The 20,175-nt window shown below is 43.8% G+C and overlaps 1 protein-coding gene across 3 annotated transcripts in view; it reads right to left on the reverse strand.

The window, feature by feature from the left end:
* Positions 1 to 20,175, reverse strand: part of kirrel3b (kirre like nephrin family adhesion molecule 3b) — a gene marked incomplete at both ends in the record, with an annotated part of 78,737 nt that overhangs the window by 32,581 nt on the left and 25,981 nt on the right. For all 3 annotated transcript variants that reach the window (XM_080006301.1, XM_080006300.1, XM_080006299.1), the window contains 2 exons: positions 11,887 to 12,037; positions 19,418 to 19,575. In XM_080006301.1, the coding sequence (XP_079862427.1) occupies positions 11,887 to 12,037; positions 19,418 to 19,575 (309 nt within the window). The remainder of the gene's footprint in view (positions 1 to 11,886; positions 12,038 to 19,417; positions 19,576 to 20,175) is intronic.

Genomic DNA, 20,175 nt, shown 5'->3' on the forward strand with positions numbered 1-20,175 from the left:
GCTCACATGGCTTTTCATATCACTGCTATGCGGATGATACTCAACTCTATCTGTCCTTCCCGCCAGACGACCCTACTATCTCGACGCGGATCTCGGATTGTCTCGCTGACATATCCACATGGATGAAGGATTATCATCTTCAACTAAATCTGGCGAAAACGGAACTGCTGGTCTTCCCGGCCAAACAAGGTATTTATCACAACATTGATATTAAAATCGACTCTCTATCTCTTGTTCCTACCAAGGCTGCAAGGAATCTTGGCGTCATTATTGATGACCAACTGACATTCTCGGACCATGTTGCCGCAGTCTCCCGGTCCTGCCGCTTCGCACTACTCAACATCCGAAAAGTCAGGCCGTACCTGACCCAATATGCCACTCAACTGCTGGTACAAACCTTGGTGATGTCCCGTCTCGACTACTGCAATGCCCTCTTAACAGGCTTGCCGGCCTGTGCGGTGAAGCCACTTCAGATGATACAGAATGCGGCGGCGCGACTGGTGTTCAACCAGCCAAAGAGGGCACATGTCACTCCGCTGCTCATCGAGCTCCACTGGTTACCTGTAGCCGCCCGCATCAAGTTCAAGTCTCTTATGCTGGCCTACAGAGTGATTGTTGGGAATGCTCCCGCCTACTTAAATGCTCTTGTAAGAGCACATGTTGCCCCCCGGATGCTGCGCTCGTCAAATGAGCGTCGCCTGGCTCTGCCGGCCATACAGCCACGGCAATCCAGGCTATTCTCATTTGTAGTTCCACGTTGGTGGAACGAGCTGCCAAAAATGACCAGAGCGGGGACCTCCCTCTCTGTCTTTAAGAAGCACCTGAAGACCCAGCTCTTCAGTGAGTACCTCCTGTCCTAATCTACAATTACTTTGCACCACCTTGCAGTATTTATTGTTACACCAATGTTGTTGTTACACTAATCTCTGTCGCAATGTAGCTGAATGTTATTCTCCCTTGTAAGTCGCTTTGGATAAAAGCGTCTGCCAAATGACTAAATGTAAATGTAAATGTAAATGTATATAGTATATATAGTAAAAATAACAGGGGTCCTCGCTTATCAACCAGTTCACCTAACGACCTGGTCCTGAGGAACGGAACTTGGTTGTTAAGTGAGGAGTACCTGAAGTGTATATAGTGTATATAGTATATATAGTGTATAAAGTGTATATAGTATATAAAGAGTGATGCACGACGAGATGCTTGACGCTGAGACGGTGGTATTGTACACAGCAATACAGACTGGTCAGAGAGCTGGTCGTAAGTCCAAACAGTTGTTAAATAGGCAGGTCGTTGTGTGTGAGGAGTACCTGTGTGTGTGTATATATATATATATAAATATATATATATATATATATATATATATATATATATATATAAATATATATATATATATTTTATTAATTTATTATTTTGTTTATGTGTGTTAGTGCTGAAAACAAGGATAATATTATTCTTATTATTTTAATTGTGGTGAAAACCAAGACAACTTTGTAGTGAATGTTGAAAACCGGGACATTGTGGTGTTTTACAGATGTGTGTATCCGTCAGGACTCGGGACCCACAGTTTGAAACCGGGATAATCCAGGACAAACGTCTGGTCACTGTACAATACGGCCATTTGTTTGCCTCTGTTAATGACATTAAAAGAAAACAGTGGGGCTATCAAAATCAAAGGGAGGACGGAGGGGAGTAGGGAGCAGGTGCAGCGCTCCTCTTCCCTCCACTTTTGACTTCATTAACACTAATGTTCTAACCAGGTAACGCATTTTGGAATGCAGACTCATCCACCGCCACAGCCCGACCATTTTCACAAAGCTGAAGAGCCAGAGCCACACTTATGTCACGCAGCCAAATATACTCAGCATGCTCGCTACATAGTTGTGTGTGTGTGTGTGTGTGTGTGTGTGTGTGTGTGTGTGTGTGTGTGTGTGTGTGTGTGTGTGTGTGTGTGTTCGTGGTCATGAAATGAGGGGTAAAGCTGTTTTTTTACCCCATGGCTGTACAGATGCTCTGGGCTGGCTCAGCTGCCACACAGCCCCATAAGAGGAAGGAGGGGGCGGGTGATCCACCCCCACTGTTGCCGTTTCTCAGAACACACACACACACACACACACACACACACACACACACACACACACACACACACACACACACACACACACACACACATGCATACGCACACACACACACACGCACATACGCACACACGCACACACACACACATACAAACACACACACACACACACACACACAGACATTGCCACCAACAAACCCTGCTAACCTAATCCTCCCACCTTGCTTCCAAATCTACAAGCCCCACCTGGACTACAGAATGTGGCCCCTTCGGCCCCCCAAAAGCAAACACCAATACTTCCAGCGCAATAAAACCAGGAAGCAGCCAGATGTGTGTGTGTGTGTGTGTGTGTGTGTGTGTGTGTGTGTGTGCGTGCGTGCGTGCGTGCGTGAGTGAACACGTAGTATCTGCCTCTGTGTACAAGTAATAATGAACCTGGGAAAAAGCACTATCCGAAACACTAGAAGCTGGGTATGTGGGTGTTTTAGCCAAGGTTAACTGAATGGATGAAAAGGTGGGAAAGAGGACTGAAATGACAGATGTAGCGGTGGCGGAGGTGGTAATAAAAGGACAGAGGACGAGAAAACAAAAGAGAGAAGTGGAAAAAAAAAAACGACAAAATAAAGTGTTTGGTGTTGGTGTTTGTGGCGGTGTCAGTGGCAGCGGGTTGTAGAAAAAACTCTTTGAGATGAAAATGGTTCTCTGCTCGACATTTCTATCTTCCTTTTTCTTTCATGACTGTTATGAGACATTTTATGTGGTATTTTACAATAAAAAAAAGAAAGTATATGATATGGTGCGGTACGACATATACCATATACCATAAGAAACAATACGATAAGATACCATAAGAAACAATGCCATCCCATACGATTCGATATGATACGATATGAAACAATATGGTAGCGTGGGAAAGAATACGATCCGATAAGAAATTATATCGATACGACCAGCGATACGATCTTATAAGAAATGACACCATACCATAAGAAATGATAGGATAAGATAAGATCAGATAAGAAGCGACACCGTACGCATACGATAAGATACGATATCACAGGAAACAATACGATGCAATACAATGCAATACCATAATATATAACGCGAGACAATACCATATGATACCTTAATATAAGATAAAATACGATTTTATTTATCCCCTAGGGGTGGAAATTCAAGAATTTGAGGGATAATTACCCCCAAGTCTCATTAAGAGCGGTTGTCGCCACTTAGGCTGGTGGACGGCTTTTACCATGAGTGAAGTGGAACAGTTGACCACCGGTAGAACGGCTCCATCTTTGAAGAGAAACCTCCGAGGCAAAGAGGATCATGGGACAGAGAGAGGGAGAGAGAGAGAGAGAGAGAGAGAGAGAGAGAGAGAAAGAAAGAGAGAGACTGAAAGAGATGGCTGCCTGGCAGAGCCCTGCCGGCCCCCGGAGGCAGATCAGGGGGTTGTCACTTATCCGACCTCGGACCCTTCCCTTCGCGAGATGACAGGCACCCAGTTGATAAAGAAGTCTGTTTGTCACTTTGATGTATTAATGCACGAGTCGCTGAGTGACGGACCACCGCCGCGCATTAAAATGCGCGGCCGCTAACGGAGAGAGAGAGAGAGAGAGAGAGAGAGACACCACGTGTGAGAGGGAAAGAACCAAGAGCCGTGGCTTGATGGATGGATGGATGGATGGGCGGAGGGGGGTTGAGATTGAGGCCATTGATTAAGACTCCAGTGAAAACTGGGGAGTGAACGGGTACAGAGGAGGAAGGGGGCGGCGGTGGAGGCGGCGGCGGCGCACTGGCTTGGCCGGCGGCTTTTGATGGGTAAGTTCAAAGCGGGGAGCAGATGGCGTTTTTTGGAAACAATCCTCCGACTTCGCCCCGTTTTCCTGTGGGGGGCGGCAACTCCAGTGGCGTTGTGTTTCCCTCTCTCCAGCCCTTTTCTTAAAACTCGGTCTTCTGGCGCCATCGCGGCCAGCTGTTCTCCTCCGGCTGAGGAACCCGAGGAGGCGGTGTCTTCAGCGTGCTAGCGCGTTAGCATGTTAGCACCTCCCCCGTCGCCCGGATGGGCTGCTGGAGGCGCCCCGCAGCCCGTGGAGCGTTCCGCGGTTCGACATCTTGATTATGAGATATCGAGACAAAGCGAAGGAAACGCTTTACCCGGCTCTTCCAACGCGGGCAGATGGTTTAGAGCCCGTGACGCAGGTGGTGTTTGTCCCTCACGGCGAAGCTACGAGCAAAGAAACCATCGAAGAACGTAAACGTTTCGGGGGTTGTCACTGGAATACATTTCAATTCCACTTTATGACTTCTCATATAATTATATCATATTATATAATATATATTACATCTATATTATATCATTTTTCACCCTATAAAATCATTACTTTTAACCTGCACTATTATACTTATCCAATTAAAATAACATTATTATTATCATCACTGCTATATATTTATATATATATATATATATAAAATACACACATGTATGTGTGTATTTTTTAAATGCAGCTACAGTATACATATATTTACTATAACAGAACATTTACATTCACTTAAGATTATTATTATTATTATTATTATTATTATTATTATTATTATTATTTTTATTATTGGGGGTCCAGCCAAAAATTATTTGAATTTTGAAGCCTAAAACCATCTGGAAACTCCTGCATAACACACAAACACGGTTCATATCTTGTTCCTAACATGAATAAGCTGGACACTGTGTATGGCTGCCTGCAGCTATATTTATAATTATTGTTATTATTGTTATCATCATGACTATCAATATCATCATTATTATTCTAAACTAAGCCTTGCTGCTACAGTGTATATTATTGGGACTTTCTTTGCCCATATTGGACCCATAAGTTAAGATCGTCAGCTGTACAAGTATTACTCCCTGTTCACAAGTTGAGCTAACTTGATATTTAATTTAATTTAAATTGTTATCTCTTTCTTTACTTTTTATTACAGTAAAAAAAAAAATCGTATCTCATTTGTTCTTATCTTGTTTAACTGAATTAACAGTCTGACCTCTCTGTTTCTATTTCCCGTCTCCCTTCAGCGAGAGTGAGAATAGAGAATGCACCATTGAATTGGCCATTGGCCATTAATGTGCTCGATTAAGCGGAGCGGGACGCTACGACTTCCATCAAATAAATAAAGAATACAACTGTCCCCCCACCGCACATCTGCACGTTCTTTATTAATTAGTCCCAACAAATGGCATCGGTCGCCCCCCTACGCCCCACAATGCAAACAGATGAGAATCCCCTCGTTTCCCCCTCCGGTGTTCAGAAGAGAAGCCCCCATGTGGGGCCAGACGCGCAGCTGGACGGAAAAATGAAATGCGCAGAACTGGAGATGAGCCGGGGGCGCCAACACCCCAAGACAGGCGGCATTAAAGGTATCCACCGATCCCACGGAGAAGTGCGGATCGGTGACTGGTACGCTGGCGGAAACGCCGAAGGGGGACGAATAATGTCAATTCGCGCTGAAAACGAAGGTGGAGGTGCCACCTCCCCCTACGCCGGCAAATAATTACAGCGTGCTAATGGACTGGTTTGGTCAACCCCAAGTCGCCAGTGTACCCAGGCTCTCCAGTCACTGCTTGGGCTTGAAAATCCTTCTCATTTTTTGGCGCCGACTCCGGAGCGCAGTGTATTTAGATGTTAATTTGTCTCTAACTCTGGGGGTCAGATAACCCCGGCGGGAAAAAACCAAAAAAAACAAAAAAAAAAACGCTGAGGTGGATGTAAGCCGAACGATAAAAGAAAATACCGTTGTAAAATGAAATGCATTGGATTTTCTTCGGGCTTCCTTAAGCCGTAAAGTAATGTTTAGATTGCACTCATTTGGAGCACTGGGACGGCGAAAGGGAAGAAGGCTTAGGTGAGCGGAATGAGGAATGTTCCAAAGGGCATCCAGTCTCGCTTTAATTACTTTTTTTTTTCTTTTTCTTTTTTTTATCGCACAAAAAGCGTGAGATAACTCTGATCCCCGGCAAAAGATTATGGTTAATTATCAGGGATGGAAAATTAAAATATCCCTGAAAAAAAGTGGCCTTAATTGGCGCACGCACTCACAACATAAGTGGATGCCAAATCGAGGCTTTGCAACACATTGAAATGGCTGATAACGCGGCCTTAGATAAGAAATGATTTGATAACCATTGAGATCGAAGGTAATATACCAATTGTTTGCATGGGGGAAAACACACCCTAAAACTGGTAAATTAAAAATGTACCGTTCTTATCGCTGCCCGAATTTCAATGTGAAAATGACAGCATCGGGAAAACATATGGACTCAATGATTGTTTAAATTCTGTTCACCGTGTGATGTCAGTTATTTATCGAGAGGTTTCTAATGCCAGGGCTTAAAGTCAGCTTATAATAACGGTACACCGATTTTAAAATATGTATATATTTTCTTCTTGATAGAGGGGGTTATTGTTAAACTTTTAGGTGTATTGCATATTGCCCACCATATTGCCTTCTTGTTCATTGTACATTTATTTTTATCATTTAGAGTAATTCTTTAGGTTTATTTAGCTGTTTACTGTTTTGTGCTTTATGGATTGTTAATTGCAGGTTTACTGTATGTTGGCAATTTATCTCTTGCTCCGTGTAGATTTTACGATTATTTTCCGTGTTTATCGTACATTTTGTGGTATCATTGGGTGTCTATTTTTCAGTGAATCTATCTTCTTGATTGAGTGATTCCATCTACCGTCTGGCTTCTAATCGATGAGTAAACTGCGAATGCATTTTATTTTATTTTTTGGGATTTTTCATGATTCTTCAGTGCCAGTATGCCACATATATGCAGTTTTACAAAATAATTGAAACATTGCTCACATTCATTTTAAACCATTCGTGTGGTCACCCGTTTTGCGAAAAAGTGCCCATAACTAAACTGGAATCAGTTGGTCCAATTGATAATGCCCCGCCGTTGAGCCTGTTCACCGTGATCTGGTCATTGCCGAAGGAGCTTTCTTAAAGGAGCCGTGGATGCCATCATCCGCCTTGCTAGTCCAGTCCTCTGGGGGGGGGGGGGGGGGTCTCCTTTCAGCAGGGAGATGAAACATCTCAATCAAGCGCGTGAGGAAGGAAGGCGGTTAAGACGTCCTGAGACGCTCTCCGGTGGAATAATAGCAGCTGTTTGCCACTGAGAGCTGTGAACAGACAAGGGTGTCTGCAGGCATCACAGAGTCAAATTTCAGGACCTTCCCAGGAAAGAAATGTTTTCAAGTTCTACCTACATCCCTACCGACCTTCCATGTAACTAACCTACCTTCCACCTACTTACCTACCTACCTACCTACCAACCTTCCATGTAACTTACCTACCTTCCACCTACTTACCTACTTACATACCTTCCATCCTACCTACCTACCTACCTACCTTCCATGTAACTTACATACCTTCCATCCTACCTACCTACCTTCCATGTAACTTACATACCTTCCATCCTACCTACCTACCTACCTTCCATGTAACTTACATACCTTCCATCCTACCTACCTACCTACCTACCTACCTACCTTCCATGTAACTTACATACCTTCCATCCTACCTACCTACCTACCTACCTACCTACCTACCTTCCATGTAACTTACCTACCTTCCACCTACTTACCTACCTACCTATCTACCTATCTTCCATTTAACTTACCTACCTACCTTCCATGTAACTTACCTACCTTCCACCTACTTACCTACCTACCTACTTACATACCTTCCATCCTACCTACCTACCTACCTTCCATGTAACTTACCTACCTTCCACCTACTTACCAACCTACCTATCTACCTACCTTCCATGTAACTTACCTACCTACCTACCTTCCATGTAACTAACCTACCTACCTACCTACTTACATACCTTCCATCCTACCTACCTACTTACATACCTTCCATCCTACCTACCTACCTACCTTCCATGTAACTTACCTACCTTCCACCTACTTACCTACCTACCTACTTACATACCTTCCATCCTACCTACCTTCCATGTAACTTACCTACCTCCCACCTACTTACCAACCTACCTATCTACCTACCTTCCATGTAACTTACCTACCTACCTACCTTCCATGTAACTTACCTACCTACCTTCCATGTAACTAACCTACCTTCCACCTACTTACCTACCTACCTACCTACCTACTTACATACCTTCCATCCTACCTACCTACCTACCTACCTACCTACCTTCCATGTAACTTACCTACCTTCTACCTACTTACCAACCTACCTATCTACCTACCTTCCATGTAACTTACCTACCTACCTACCTTCCATGTAACTTACCTACCTACCTACCTTCCATGTAACTTACCTACCTTCCACCTACTTACCTACCTACCTACCTTCCATGTAACTTACCTACCTTCCACCTACTTACCTACCTACCTACCTTCCATGTAACTTACCTACCTTCCACCTACTTACCTACCTACCTACTTACATACCTTCCATCCTACCTACCTACCTACCTACCTTCCATGTAACTTACCTACCTTCCAACTACTTACCTACCTACCTTCCATGTAACTTACCTACCTTCCAACTACTTACCTACCTACCTTCCATGTAACTTACCTACCTTCCACCTACTTACCTACCTTCCATGTAACTTACCTACCTTCCAACTACTTACCTACCTACCTATCTACCTACCTACTTACCTACTTACATACCCTCCATCCTACTACCTACCTACCTTCCATGTAACTTACCTACTTTCTATCCTACCTTGCTACCTACCTACCTTCCACCTACTTATCTACCTTACATCCTACCGACCGACCTACCTTCCACCTACTTACCTACCTACCTACCTACCTACCTATCTACCTACCTACCTTCCATGTAACTTACCTACCTTCCATCCTACCTAGCGACCTACCTACCTTCCACCTACTTACCTACCTATCCATCTACCGTCCATGTAACTTACCTACCTTCCACCTACTTACCTACCTACCATCCTACTTACCTACCTAGCTACCTACCTTCCTTCTATCCTTTTATCTATCTATCTATTAAGGTGGCACGGTGGCGCAGTGCATTGCACTGCTGCCTCACAGCAAGAAGGAGCCTTTCTGTGTGGAGTTTGCATGTTCTCCCCGTGCTCACATGGGGTTTCCTCCACCTCACGTCAGTAAGGACCCCCACCAAAAACATGCACCCATCATCGTCTGACCAGCGATGGACCCTGATGGATGCTGCCCACTGCTCCTGGCTGTGCCCCCGGAGGAAGGACAAGCCAGGATGGGTCAAAAGCAGAGGAGCCATTTCACCGGCCACCATCAAAGCATGTGCATGTGTGTGTGTGCAAGCATGTGTTATAGTGTGGTGTGTTGTGTGATAAATAAAGACTGTTTCTTCTTCTTCTTCTATCTATCTATCTATCTATCTATCTATCTATCTATCTATCTATCTATCTATCTATCTATCTATCTATCTATCTATCTATCTATCTATCTATCTATCTATCTATCTATCTATCTATCTATGCTGAATGAGTAACTTCCCCACTTCCCTTTGTCTGTCCGGTTGGGGTGGATGGACTGGTTGCCATGCAGCGACTCCGCTCACTACAGACGCTGCTGCTTCTTTATGGCAACAGCTGCATCTCATCCATATTTATCACCTGCTTGCCCCGGCACCATGCACCCCTGTGGTGGTGGTGGGGAGGGGTGCCAAAAAAAGCCAGGCCTCCCTCCTGCCAGAAGAGAGGGGAGGAGGGAACCCAGGTCTGACCTCCACCTGGCCCACGCTCCATTTTTTATTTAAGCGACACCTGTTCTTCTTGTAACAATGGGCTTCCAGAGCCACACGCTCTCTCTAGCGCCGTCTCACAGACAAATGTTCCAAATCCCCAATATTACCGTCTGAATTAATCTAACTTTGACGATGCATCGCAGCGCCGTGTGTGAACAGCACGATTAGAGCAAACAGAGCTGGATATTACCAGTTTACACAGGTACGGCTTCAACTCAGCTGGCGGCCCGAGGGCCGAATGCGGCCGTCGTATTTATCCGGAGCGGCCCTTTGAAGGTTAGCAATGAAGTGAAGTTGCGTTCATGTCAGAAATACTTCAGATGAAAACCAACAACTGTATGGCTGTGCATTTAAGAATGAAAAGCTGAGGGAATGTGTCAGGTCATTTTAAAGGGAAATGGTGCCTTTCTGTCTCTCTCAGATTCAAACGAGAAGGTCGTTACCAATTCCAACCCTGTGTGTCCGGAACTGAGATGGCGATGGGCTGCATGCTGACTGATTTCGCTTAATGCATGGCTGCAGAGGGAATCAGTTAGCTTAGCTCGTGTGAAATTTCCCCCGGAGAAAAAAAACCCCGTAGCATCCCTTTGAGATTTCTTTGCAAACCGATGAAGACCATTTAAGTAAGTTTAGTCTCTTTGTCGAGCAGTAATGGACATCAACAGCCCACCGGCGGAACAGAATGCTTGGTTTATCGTCTCACTCCCACAATGCCTCGCGGGCCCATAACGCAACCCGGCATTATTTTTGTTTTGGTAATCTTTGATTAAAACAAGCATGGGGCGTAGTGCTTCAGTCCTATTGCTGAGGCAAGAACCTTGCAATCAAATTATCTCGCACTGGGAGTTAACAAATTGATACCTAGAGCGCATGAATCAAAGTTCAATTACAGTACGCTTAGTTTCTGGAGCACTTTAATTAGGAGGTGGGTCTTTTGAAACGAGCGGCGAAGGCAGATCCACTTTACCTGCGAAGGCCCGGGAAGTAGGCGTCAAAATAAGGGGAAGATTGAGGGATGCGAAACCGGGCGAGCGGAACGGGACACACACGTATTGAAACAATTACCCTCATTTTGAAATGTTTTCCCTGTAATTGTGTGAAGAGCTCATTCACTGTAAAAACGCTAATTACAGACGCACCATTGTTGTTCTATTCTCTGGATAAAGTAAATCATACATCACGGTGCTGGGGAAGCGCCGCCGCGTTGAGCATTCCCGGCAGGTACGCCGTTTACACCGCGGCGAATGGAGTCGTTTTGAATATAGAGACGGACTCCGATTCGCCGCTCGACGGAATAAAAATAAGAAATGACGGGGACGAACCGTGAGGGTTCCAAACACCAACAACTGTTAATCATTTTCTGTCCCCTCGCCTCGGTCGGCCCTCGCCTCGCCGTGCGGGAATGTACCTCTTGTGGTGTACATAATGAAAAGAATGGAGCCGTCAGTGGTAATGGCTCTCTAAATAGCATTTTCTGCTTTATTAGTCATACTTAATGGTGTTGAAGGGGACTGTGAGTGATGATGAAATCCCATTGTTCAGAGGCCTTCTCTCTCTCTCTCTCTCTCTCTCTCTCTCTCTCTCTCTCTCTCTCCTTCTTTCTTCGTGAACGGTTCTCGATCGAAAAGAGATTCCCCGACAATTGAGGCTCAATGTATTTTACACGCTGGGCTTAACTTTGCTCTGCCTATTTTTTTGGGGGGGTGGGATTGCACGCGCTCTCTTCAAAAAAGATGGATGGGACGACCGGAGAGATAAAAAGAGCTGGGGATGTGTGCGTAGCGCCATGGCGGAGAGGGTTAGCCGGAGCAAGAAGAAGAAGAAAATTCCATTTGTTTTAGACGGACAGCACCCTTTTTGATATTTTATCGCTGGGAACGAAATGTCACGTCTCACCCGCCCACCACGAAAAAGAAAAGGGAAGCCAATTATAAATATCCATCGGGGAGCTCGGTAATATAAACTTTGAGCGTCACCTTGGCCCAGGGCAGTGGTACTTAAAAACCGTGCATTCTTACGTTGGATGTCGATGGTGACGCTGGTCTCCTTGCCGTTGGGGACGGCCTTGTTGGAGGCCTTGCAGACGATCTGCTGGCCGGTCTCGATGTTGGTGGGCGACAGGTAGAGCGTGGACACTGTGCTTTCCCTCCGACCGTCTCGGAGCAACGTCTGGAAAGGGCAAGAAGTGCAATGAGCACCAAACAAACCAAAAAAATTCCTACATTTCCAAAGTGACAATATTATATAATGTTAGGAGCAGGTAGAGTGACATAACTTTCGGGAGGCTGAATATGAAGGCGACAGAGACACTTAATTGAATTGGGTATACAGTACAATTTTGGGAAAACAACTTTAAATGCGCTGAAATGAGCCCCCGATCTCTAATCTTTACAGCCCGACGGGCAAATTCTGACTTGAGAGGAGAAGAGTCTCTCAAAGTAAAGATAGGGCTTCTCGTGCCTTATTTTGTTGGTATTTGAATTCCGCACTCCGGCTCGGGGCTTTTCATAAACCACAAAGGAAATCAATCTTCCTTTCAATGCTCATCCTCTGAGCCTTACACGGCGGGCACCATCTGGAATCGCTCGGCGGCGCCCATTCATGCTCGTTCTACCTCGGAAAGTCGGAGGGATGGTGGTGATTGGGTGGGGGTGGGGCGGGGGGGGGGGGGGTAGGGGGCTGCGCCTAAACCACAAAAAGTCACAAACTAGAACAAATTGTCTGGGCAAAGGGGCACGGTGTCACCAACCGTAAAGCCAAGATAGATATGATTCCCTGGTAACTCTTATCAAGGGATGGTTGACGTTCTGTGTTGATATAAAGCTCAAGAAGCCAAGGGCTTCTTGGCATGGTTATCTGAATGGAACTGCCTCTCGCAGGCTCACTCAAGTTCACTTTTAGCTCCGGAATAGTAGAAAAGTGTCTTGTTTGATGGCGTAGAATATAGCACATGATAGCCATGGTGGACTTGTGTGTGAGAAAGCCCAATGATATACCCAGCGTATATATATATATATATATATATATATATATATATATATATATATATATATATAAACGGTAGTAGTATAAAGTATGCAAATAAATCGGTTGTCCCAAATTAAAACCCCTTAACAACATTGCGCTTATAGAAGTAATGAGCTCCCATTCTGTACTGAAGGGCAATTCACTTTTAAATATACATATACCTATTTCCACAAGTATACACTGGTAGTAAAATAAAAATAGGGCCTCTAATAAATGCCGGGGGGCGTGGTCTACACAAACAAACAAGCCTGCCTCAAATACGGACCGGGGGGAAAACTGATCGGAGCTGCGGAACTGTTCCGTTGCGAAGCTCCGCTCCCAAACAAAGCAAATAGAAACAGTGTGCTTTTATTGTGAAGTATTTCATTTACTCCATTTCCTACTGCTCCTTAGCAGATCGCAGAACGCTTATTGGCGTAAATGCCTCGCTCTAAGTGCTCTCACTCTCCAGCGCGCCAAGCAAGAAGTGTTGCGTTCAAGGCGAACTGGGAAAACTGTAATTCCCCCATCGGCTACCGCCGCAAGTGTGACATTTAGGGTGGCTTCTAGCTCTCTCTTTTTTCACCATGGATGTGTTTGCACGCCATGGCACCCAGACGGAAGTTTGGATTTAGATTTCATACTAAAATATGATCAGATATACTGATTAAACAGATGGAATAAGATATAAAAGCCTGCTCCTAATATAAAGCAGGTACAGGCCTGGTACTCTCTGCAGTTGAGGTAAATAGAAGCCCTGGTCACTATTTAAGGAAATACAGTATACATGCCTCGTGCGCTGTGCCTCAGAACTCACCTCAGCATGCCGCATGCTGAATAATATAATTAAAGTGTCAACAGATTTGTCATTATATACCTGAGTGATGTTTCATTCATACTAAAAAACAAATCTCACAGCCTTTCTGCTGTAAGTACTTGGCACGTAACAGGAGAATGGAGAAACAATGCATAAACACATTCCAGGAATTTAACAATTCCATGAAGTCCATTTTTATGTAAAAGGACCACGGCGTGAGGAGATTTATGGCTGTTCCACCGGAGCCTGGGCGCTCACCTCTAAAGCAGAACACATTAGCTGTCAGATGTGTGATGTGTCAATGTAATATCCTTTCTGATGCAATCAGAATTGTTTCCCGCGTTGCTCCAAACCTGTCTAAAGTCATTAATCTTGGAAAAGGGGGGCATAGTTGGCAGCTACAGTGAACGCATCGCCGCGCATCATTGCAAATTGATATTTTTTCATTCCGCTGCCTGGAGTGTGTGAGAAGAATAATTCCAAACATGCTTGGACGGACGAATTGCAGGAAAAACAAGATTTAAAAGGGGAAGGAGAAGGTGAAAAATGAGAAAAAACAAATATCGCTAAGTGGGAAGGCGTGGCGGAGCAGTTGACAAGGCTTTTCAGAGACCTTATGACTCGTGTGGTTTTGGGTCCTTTGCTTACTCGTATCTCCTGAGGTTTCTTCAATACATGCAGGTTTGGCTAATCGGAGAGCCCCGGAGGCGTGAATGGCATCGGACCTTCTGTCCGTGACCAAAGACATCCGTTACTTTATATTCAGCGGGAACCAGTGGCAATGCAAGACTCGCAAACAATTAGTTCCTCGCCAACAAATCTTTTAAATGACAGGGCGTCTGGGCGCCGTTCCCCTAAAAAGAGTTGTTTGTCGGCTTTGTTCGCGACTCGGTAGCTGCAGCCGCACACAGAGACGACTCGATTCACGGTCAAAAGGAGCCGAGAGCCGTGATTCGCGAGTCACGCAGACGCCTCGACAATCTCACTGAGTGGGCGAGAGAGCGAGTAAGTGAATCTCCTTGAAAACAGAAAAGAATTATTGAGGATTAAGTTATTGAGGATAAAAAGGTGAAGGGGTTTGGGGTAATTCAAACTGAATGTGACTAATTAACACTTTGCATTCCACCAAAATACATTTTTTTGACAGAATTAAATGATTCCTGTGGGAATTCCATTCAAACTCAGCATTAACAACTGTCACACCAAGTGACTCAAATGAATAAAGAGTCGGAAAAATGTAACAAACCTTTTTTTTGACCCGGTCCTTGCCAAATCTCCCAAAAAAAGAAAGAGTCAAACTTTTCATCTCTATGAACCTGCAGTTTAGCCGAGAGAGGCTCCAGGAATAGGCAGGGACGCCAATGGAAATGGAAATGAAACCCTGCGCAAACTGATCCTTTCATTTCACTCACCTATCTTTATTACGCACACGTTCCCTCCAACAATTAATCAAATTATTCTCAAATTCAGGCTTCTTCAGTTATCATTTGCAATAACTGTGATATCAATTAAAAAGTTGCAGTGAGTGGGATAAGTGTTTAAAATAAAGGGGCTTTTGACTTGATGTAGAGCCCGGCTGCTGGGAGGACAGTACCTGTCTCCCGTAAAGACAAAAAAAAAAGACATACTAATGCCCACTCCAAAGTTAATTAGTTACTTCATTATTTCATTCGGGTTTTTTTCTTTTCTCTTACCCCCATCACTCGGAGGATGTGTGTTGCTATTAAAAGTAAATTGCTGTAATTACACGGAAAACTTATTTCCTCCCGATGAAGGTCGGGAGGAAATAATGTAATTTTGAGTAAGATAAAGTACGAGCTCGCAACGTCAAAGAGAAGTGAGCGGTAAAATATGAGGAATAAAAGTGATCTATGGATGGAAATAGAATTTGCTTTTGGCGTGGAGTATATTGTAACTAAATATTAACTGTACAGAACCTACAGGACCTGTACCTACACGGACACAGCACCTTCCACACACACACACACACACACACACACACACACACACACACACACACACACACACACACACACACACACACACACACACCATACATTATTTATGCCTTGATGGGGCCCTAAGCAGAATTTGATTCGGGGACAGTGTCGTCCACGGGGGGTTTAGGTGGTTCAGGATGCCATGCGTGACACAGCATGGATTGCACGTTGCATCTTTTTTCCTTTCACTTCGGAAACGGATGATCATGGAAACAGGAAAGGGGAAAGATGATCTAAAATAAAAACACACGGCGGCGTGGAGATTTCCCCGGTACGCTTATCCCTCGGGTCGGCCCTGATAGAACTTATAATTGTCATTGTATTTAATCTGTTTTTGTGCTATTGCTGCTTTTTCTATTGTTAGTTTGTATCTACTGTTGTTGTGATGTCGGGGAGATGAAACCCAGGAAGTTCAGCCTTTATAGGTGTATAATGGGATGTGACAATGAAGAAATCCTGAATATACTGTCAACCGTGTTCAAAACACGATTTTTCTTTGAGGAATGGGAGATACTTTTTTCTAATACTTTCTGCTGAAGGTTATAGATGTTTGGCAATTCAGAGCATTTTCAAAATAGTTGCTCCAAATTGACTTAACTTTATTTTTTTGGATGTGTGAACGTAAGTGAAGTAAGTCAAATAAGGTGAAATCACTGTAGGAGATTATTGTTAAAGTTCGGATTTTTATTATTATTATTCCCCTTGACGTTTTTCGGGCTAAAAGTGTCTTGAACACGACAACCGCTGAACCCACAGTTGAGGCTTGACAGGATTGAAGTGTCGATAAAACCAGGACATCTCAGACATCTCGCGGTTCAAATTAGACAAAAAAGACTGCCTGAAACGTGTTGAATGAGAAAAATCTTCACTTCAGCCATCCACGATCGATTGACCAGTGGACTCGTTCGCTGTAGAAGGCGCAGACACAGAGCGGACACAATGCTCTCCAGTTAAAACTCTCCTAATAACAATTATTATTATTATTATTGTTACTATGAATAATAATAATAATAATAATAATAATAATAATAATAATAATAATAATAATAATAATAATAATAATAAAAAGTATAATAATAATAATAATAATAATAATAATAATAATAACAATAACAATAATAATAATAAGAAGAAGAAGAAGAAGAAGAAGAAGAAGAAGAAGAAGAAGAAGAAGAAGAAGAAGAAGAAGAAGAAGAAGAATTATTATTATTATTATTATTATTATTATAACTATCATTCTTATTCTTATTATTATTAGTAGTAGTAGAAGTAGCAGTAGTGTTATTATTATTATTATTATTTTTTTTTTATTATTATTATTTTTATTAGTAGTAGTAGATGTAGTATATACGTAAATATATATATACACTATTATATATGTATATAATATTGTCATATTATATATATTGTATTTCAACTCGATCTTCTGAAAAACACCTGGATCTAGAGTGTTTTGCATGATGGACATGCTGACATTCTCATGATCAGATTCACATTAACCACTTCGTACAAACACTTTTAATAGCTCAATTACAAGACAGATCGGAGCGATATTTGCTTCTAAGTGCCATGTGAGTTAAACCCACTGTAGACTACAGCAGCTGCAAAGCTTTTGTTCCCTCTGTGCGTAATATAGTCACCTTCACGAGTTTATCTTTTCTTTTTTCAATTGGTACCCTTCACCGCTCTTTGGAACCTAAAGAAAGAGCTCTCTTTTTGTTCAATGGAGCCCATTGCCTTTTAATGGTAGGCAATCGAGATAGTGAGGGGTGAGGTGGTAAGAAGTCTTTGGGGCTCCGTGCAGGTGTTTGCCATCCATCAGTAAGTATCAGCGCAAAACCGCCCTCGTATCCTCCCTTGATCTGGAGGGGAAGTGGAGGCAGGAAGGAAGCTGGTTATCCGCCCACCATTAGCATCCCAGCCTCTACTGGCAGTGGCTGTATTCGAATGGGGCTCACTGCTGTATCCCAGCCCCAATCAATGGCATTTATCTGCTGTTTGAGAGAAGCCAATAATGGGATAGACAATGGAGGGGGGGAGGGAGGGAAGGCACAGCAGGGGAGGGGTTAACGCGCTAAGAAGGTGCCTGGTGGCTTCATCTGCTTTGTGTTCGGATGGAAATAGGAAGTGACAGTGACGACGGCGTGATTAAGTTGGAAGGGTGCTCGCGCCGCGCCGTAAAAGTCTACGGTGTCAGACGGCCACGATGCCAGACTGATTGGAGTGATGAAAAGTTTGGCTCTTTTGGGAGATTCGACTCGAAGCGATTTGCGAAAAAAGATTCATTCAATTTTCCGACCCTCCGCTGGTTTGATTCCGTCGGTGTAACGGCGGTCAGGAGAGTCACAAGAATCATTTAATTCTGTCAAAATAATTTTCTAAGGTGGAATGAAAAGTGTCGAGATAAATTATGCCAGTTGCCTTCACGTTCATTTTGTCTGTTGTTTTATTTTATGTAGAAGATTACCACACTCACTCCCTCTCCCTCAGTCTCACCCACTCACTCACTATAGGTGTTGGGCTGCAGAGCCTGAGGCTGCATGCGTCACTCGCGACTCTCGGCTCTTTTCCTTCGAGGGCAGAGTCTCAGGGAACGCCTGTGCGCCTGGCTGCGGTTACCGAGTCACAAACAAACAACTCGCTTGCCAGAGCGACTCCCGAGTCATCTCAAAGTGCGTTCGCCACCAACAAATGGAGGTCTTGCATCGCTGGCTGATAGTTAAATACCGTAGATGTATGTCGTGCAATGCTAACAAACAAAAAGACTGAAGTTCAGAAAGCGGACTCTCTCCGTGTAGATGTCCTCACAAGACGGAAGCGATGAGACAACGAGAGGAAGAATTGCTGAACACAAGGCGACGGCAGAGAGCTCGGGAATCGCTCTCGCGCACCGACATCTGCTTGTCCGAGGCGATGTGATTTCAGCGCAAAGGGGGACAAAGGCCACGCTCGGAAATCCCAAGAAAAACACCCTGGATGCACCCGAGGGATTTCATCTTGATCTGAGGAAATCCGGATGTTAAGACACGCGCCTAACCCTGCGACTAAAGGGGATCAATGTCCCATCGGCCACAGAAACATCAAGGAAAGGATGGGCGACAGACACCATCTTTTACCACTCCCACAGCTTGGACGGTCCCGAGGATAGCCGACAACAATGTGTTTCCACTACTACGCCGTGAAAATGTTTCACATTCCACTTAAAACGCATCAACAATGTAAACTAGGTTTTGTGCTGCAAGATCCAATTTCCTTTTCATCTAACTCATCAGTTCCAGTTAGAATGGCAGCTCTGTGTCTGTCAGAATGCGCTCAGGTGAAAATCATATTCAGTATAAAATACTGCATGGCCCCAGACCTTCAATTTAGTCCGCAGTAATTATTTTCTGTATATAAGTTGAAGATTCACTCTAGCCGGAGTGACTCCCGACTGCAGAGTCATTTAACATATTCGTTAGATATGAACGAATCATTTGCAGGTCTTGCATCACTATCTATTAGTAGGCGTTAATAATAAGCACAGTTCTATGTGTTTGTGACATTTTGTGAGGTATTTAGTGGTTAACAGGATAGTGGTGTGCCGTGGGGATTATGTCTTTGTTAAAAGTGTATTATTATAATTTTTCTTAGAATTACTCAGCAACCTTCACCCTTCCCCCACGCTTCCCTTCCATTCTTCAACGGTTCTCCGCTGGAATTTGGTCCGACACCCACCTCCAGGCTTACCTTGGAGTACATGGCCCCGTTGAGGACCTCCCCGTTGCGGATCCAGATGATGGAGGCGGCCGGCTTGGCGTTGTCGGCGTGGCAGGTCAGATTGAGGGGGTCGCCGGCCCTGAGGCTGACCACTGGACCCCCGCTGATCACCGGGTCCTCGGGGGGAACTACGGATCCAAAGAGAGGAAGAGGAGGATGACAAAATTGTCTATTATATTATGCTGTTTAGCAAACCAATCAATAAAACAGTGACCTATAAAGTGGGTGCAGTGTGTAATATGCATATTTAATACAGTTTCGTTGGACACAAAATGAAAAAAAGTATTTATATTTTCTCTTTTATTTATTTATTGATTCATGTTTATAAATTCATCGCTCTTTGTAAAAAAAATAAATAATGAAGCCATTTTTTCCTCTCCGGGAAATAACATATTTGCCACACACGGGATGAGGTTTGACCTTGATGGCACCACGAAAATTACAAATGGGGCCTGGAATAATGGAGCCTTCCGCACATGGTTAATTCCTGTGAAATAAGAGCGAGTAAACAAAAGCCACAATGAAGCCGAGGGTAGTTCTATAATAAATAAAAAAATAAAATAAAATCAGGGTCACTTGTTCAAAGACAACAAAACAACTGTATCTGCAGGAATTTGAATGAATTTAACTTTTTCTGTGATGGAGAACAAGGCGTAGAAAGTGATCACAGGTTCCTACAATTTAAATATTTCAAGGAGTGAATTCACTAATTGAAGGAAAGAGGAAAT

Source organism: Zeus faber, assembly GCF_960531495.2.
Source record: "Zeus faber genome assembly, chromosome: 9".
In the NCBI taxonomy this organism is placed as follows: Eukaryota; Metazoa; Chordata; class Actinopteri; order Zeiformes; family Zeidae; genus Zeus; species Zeus faber.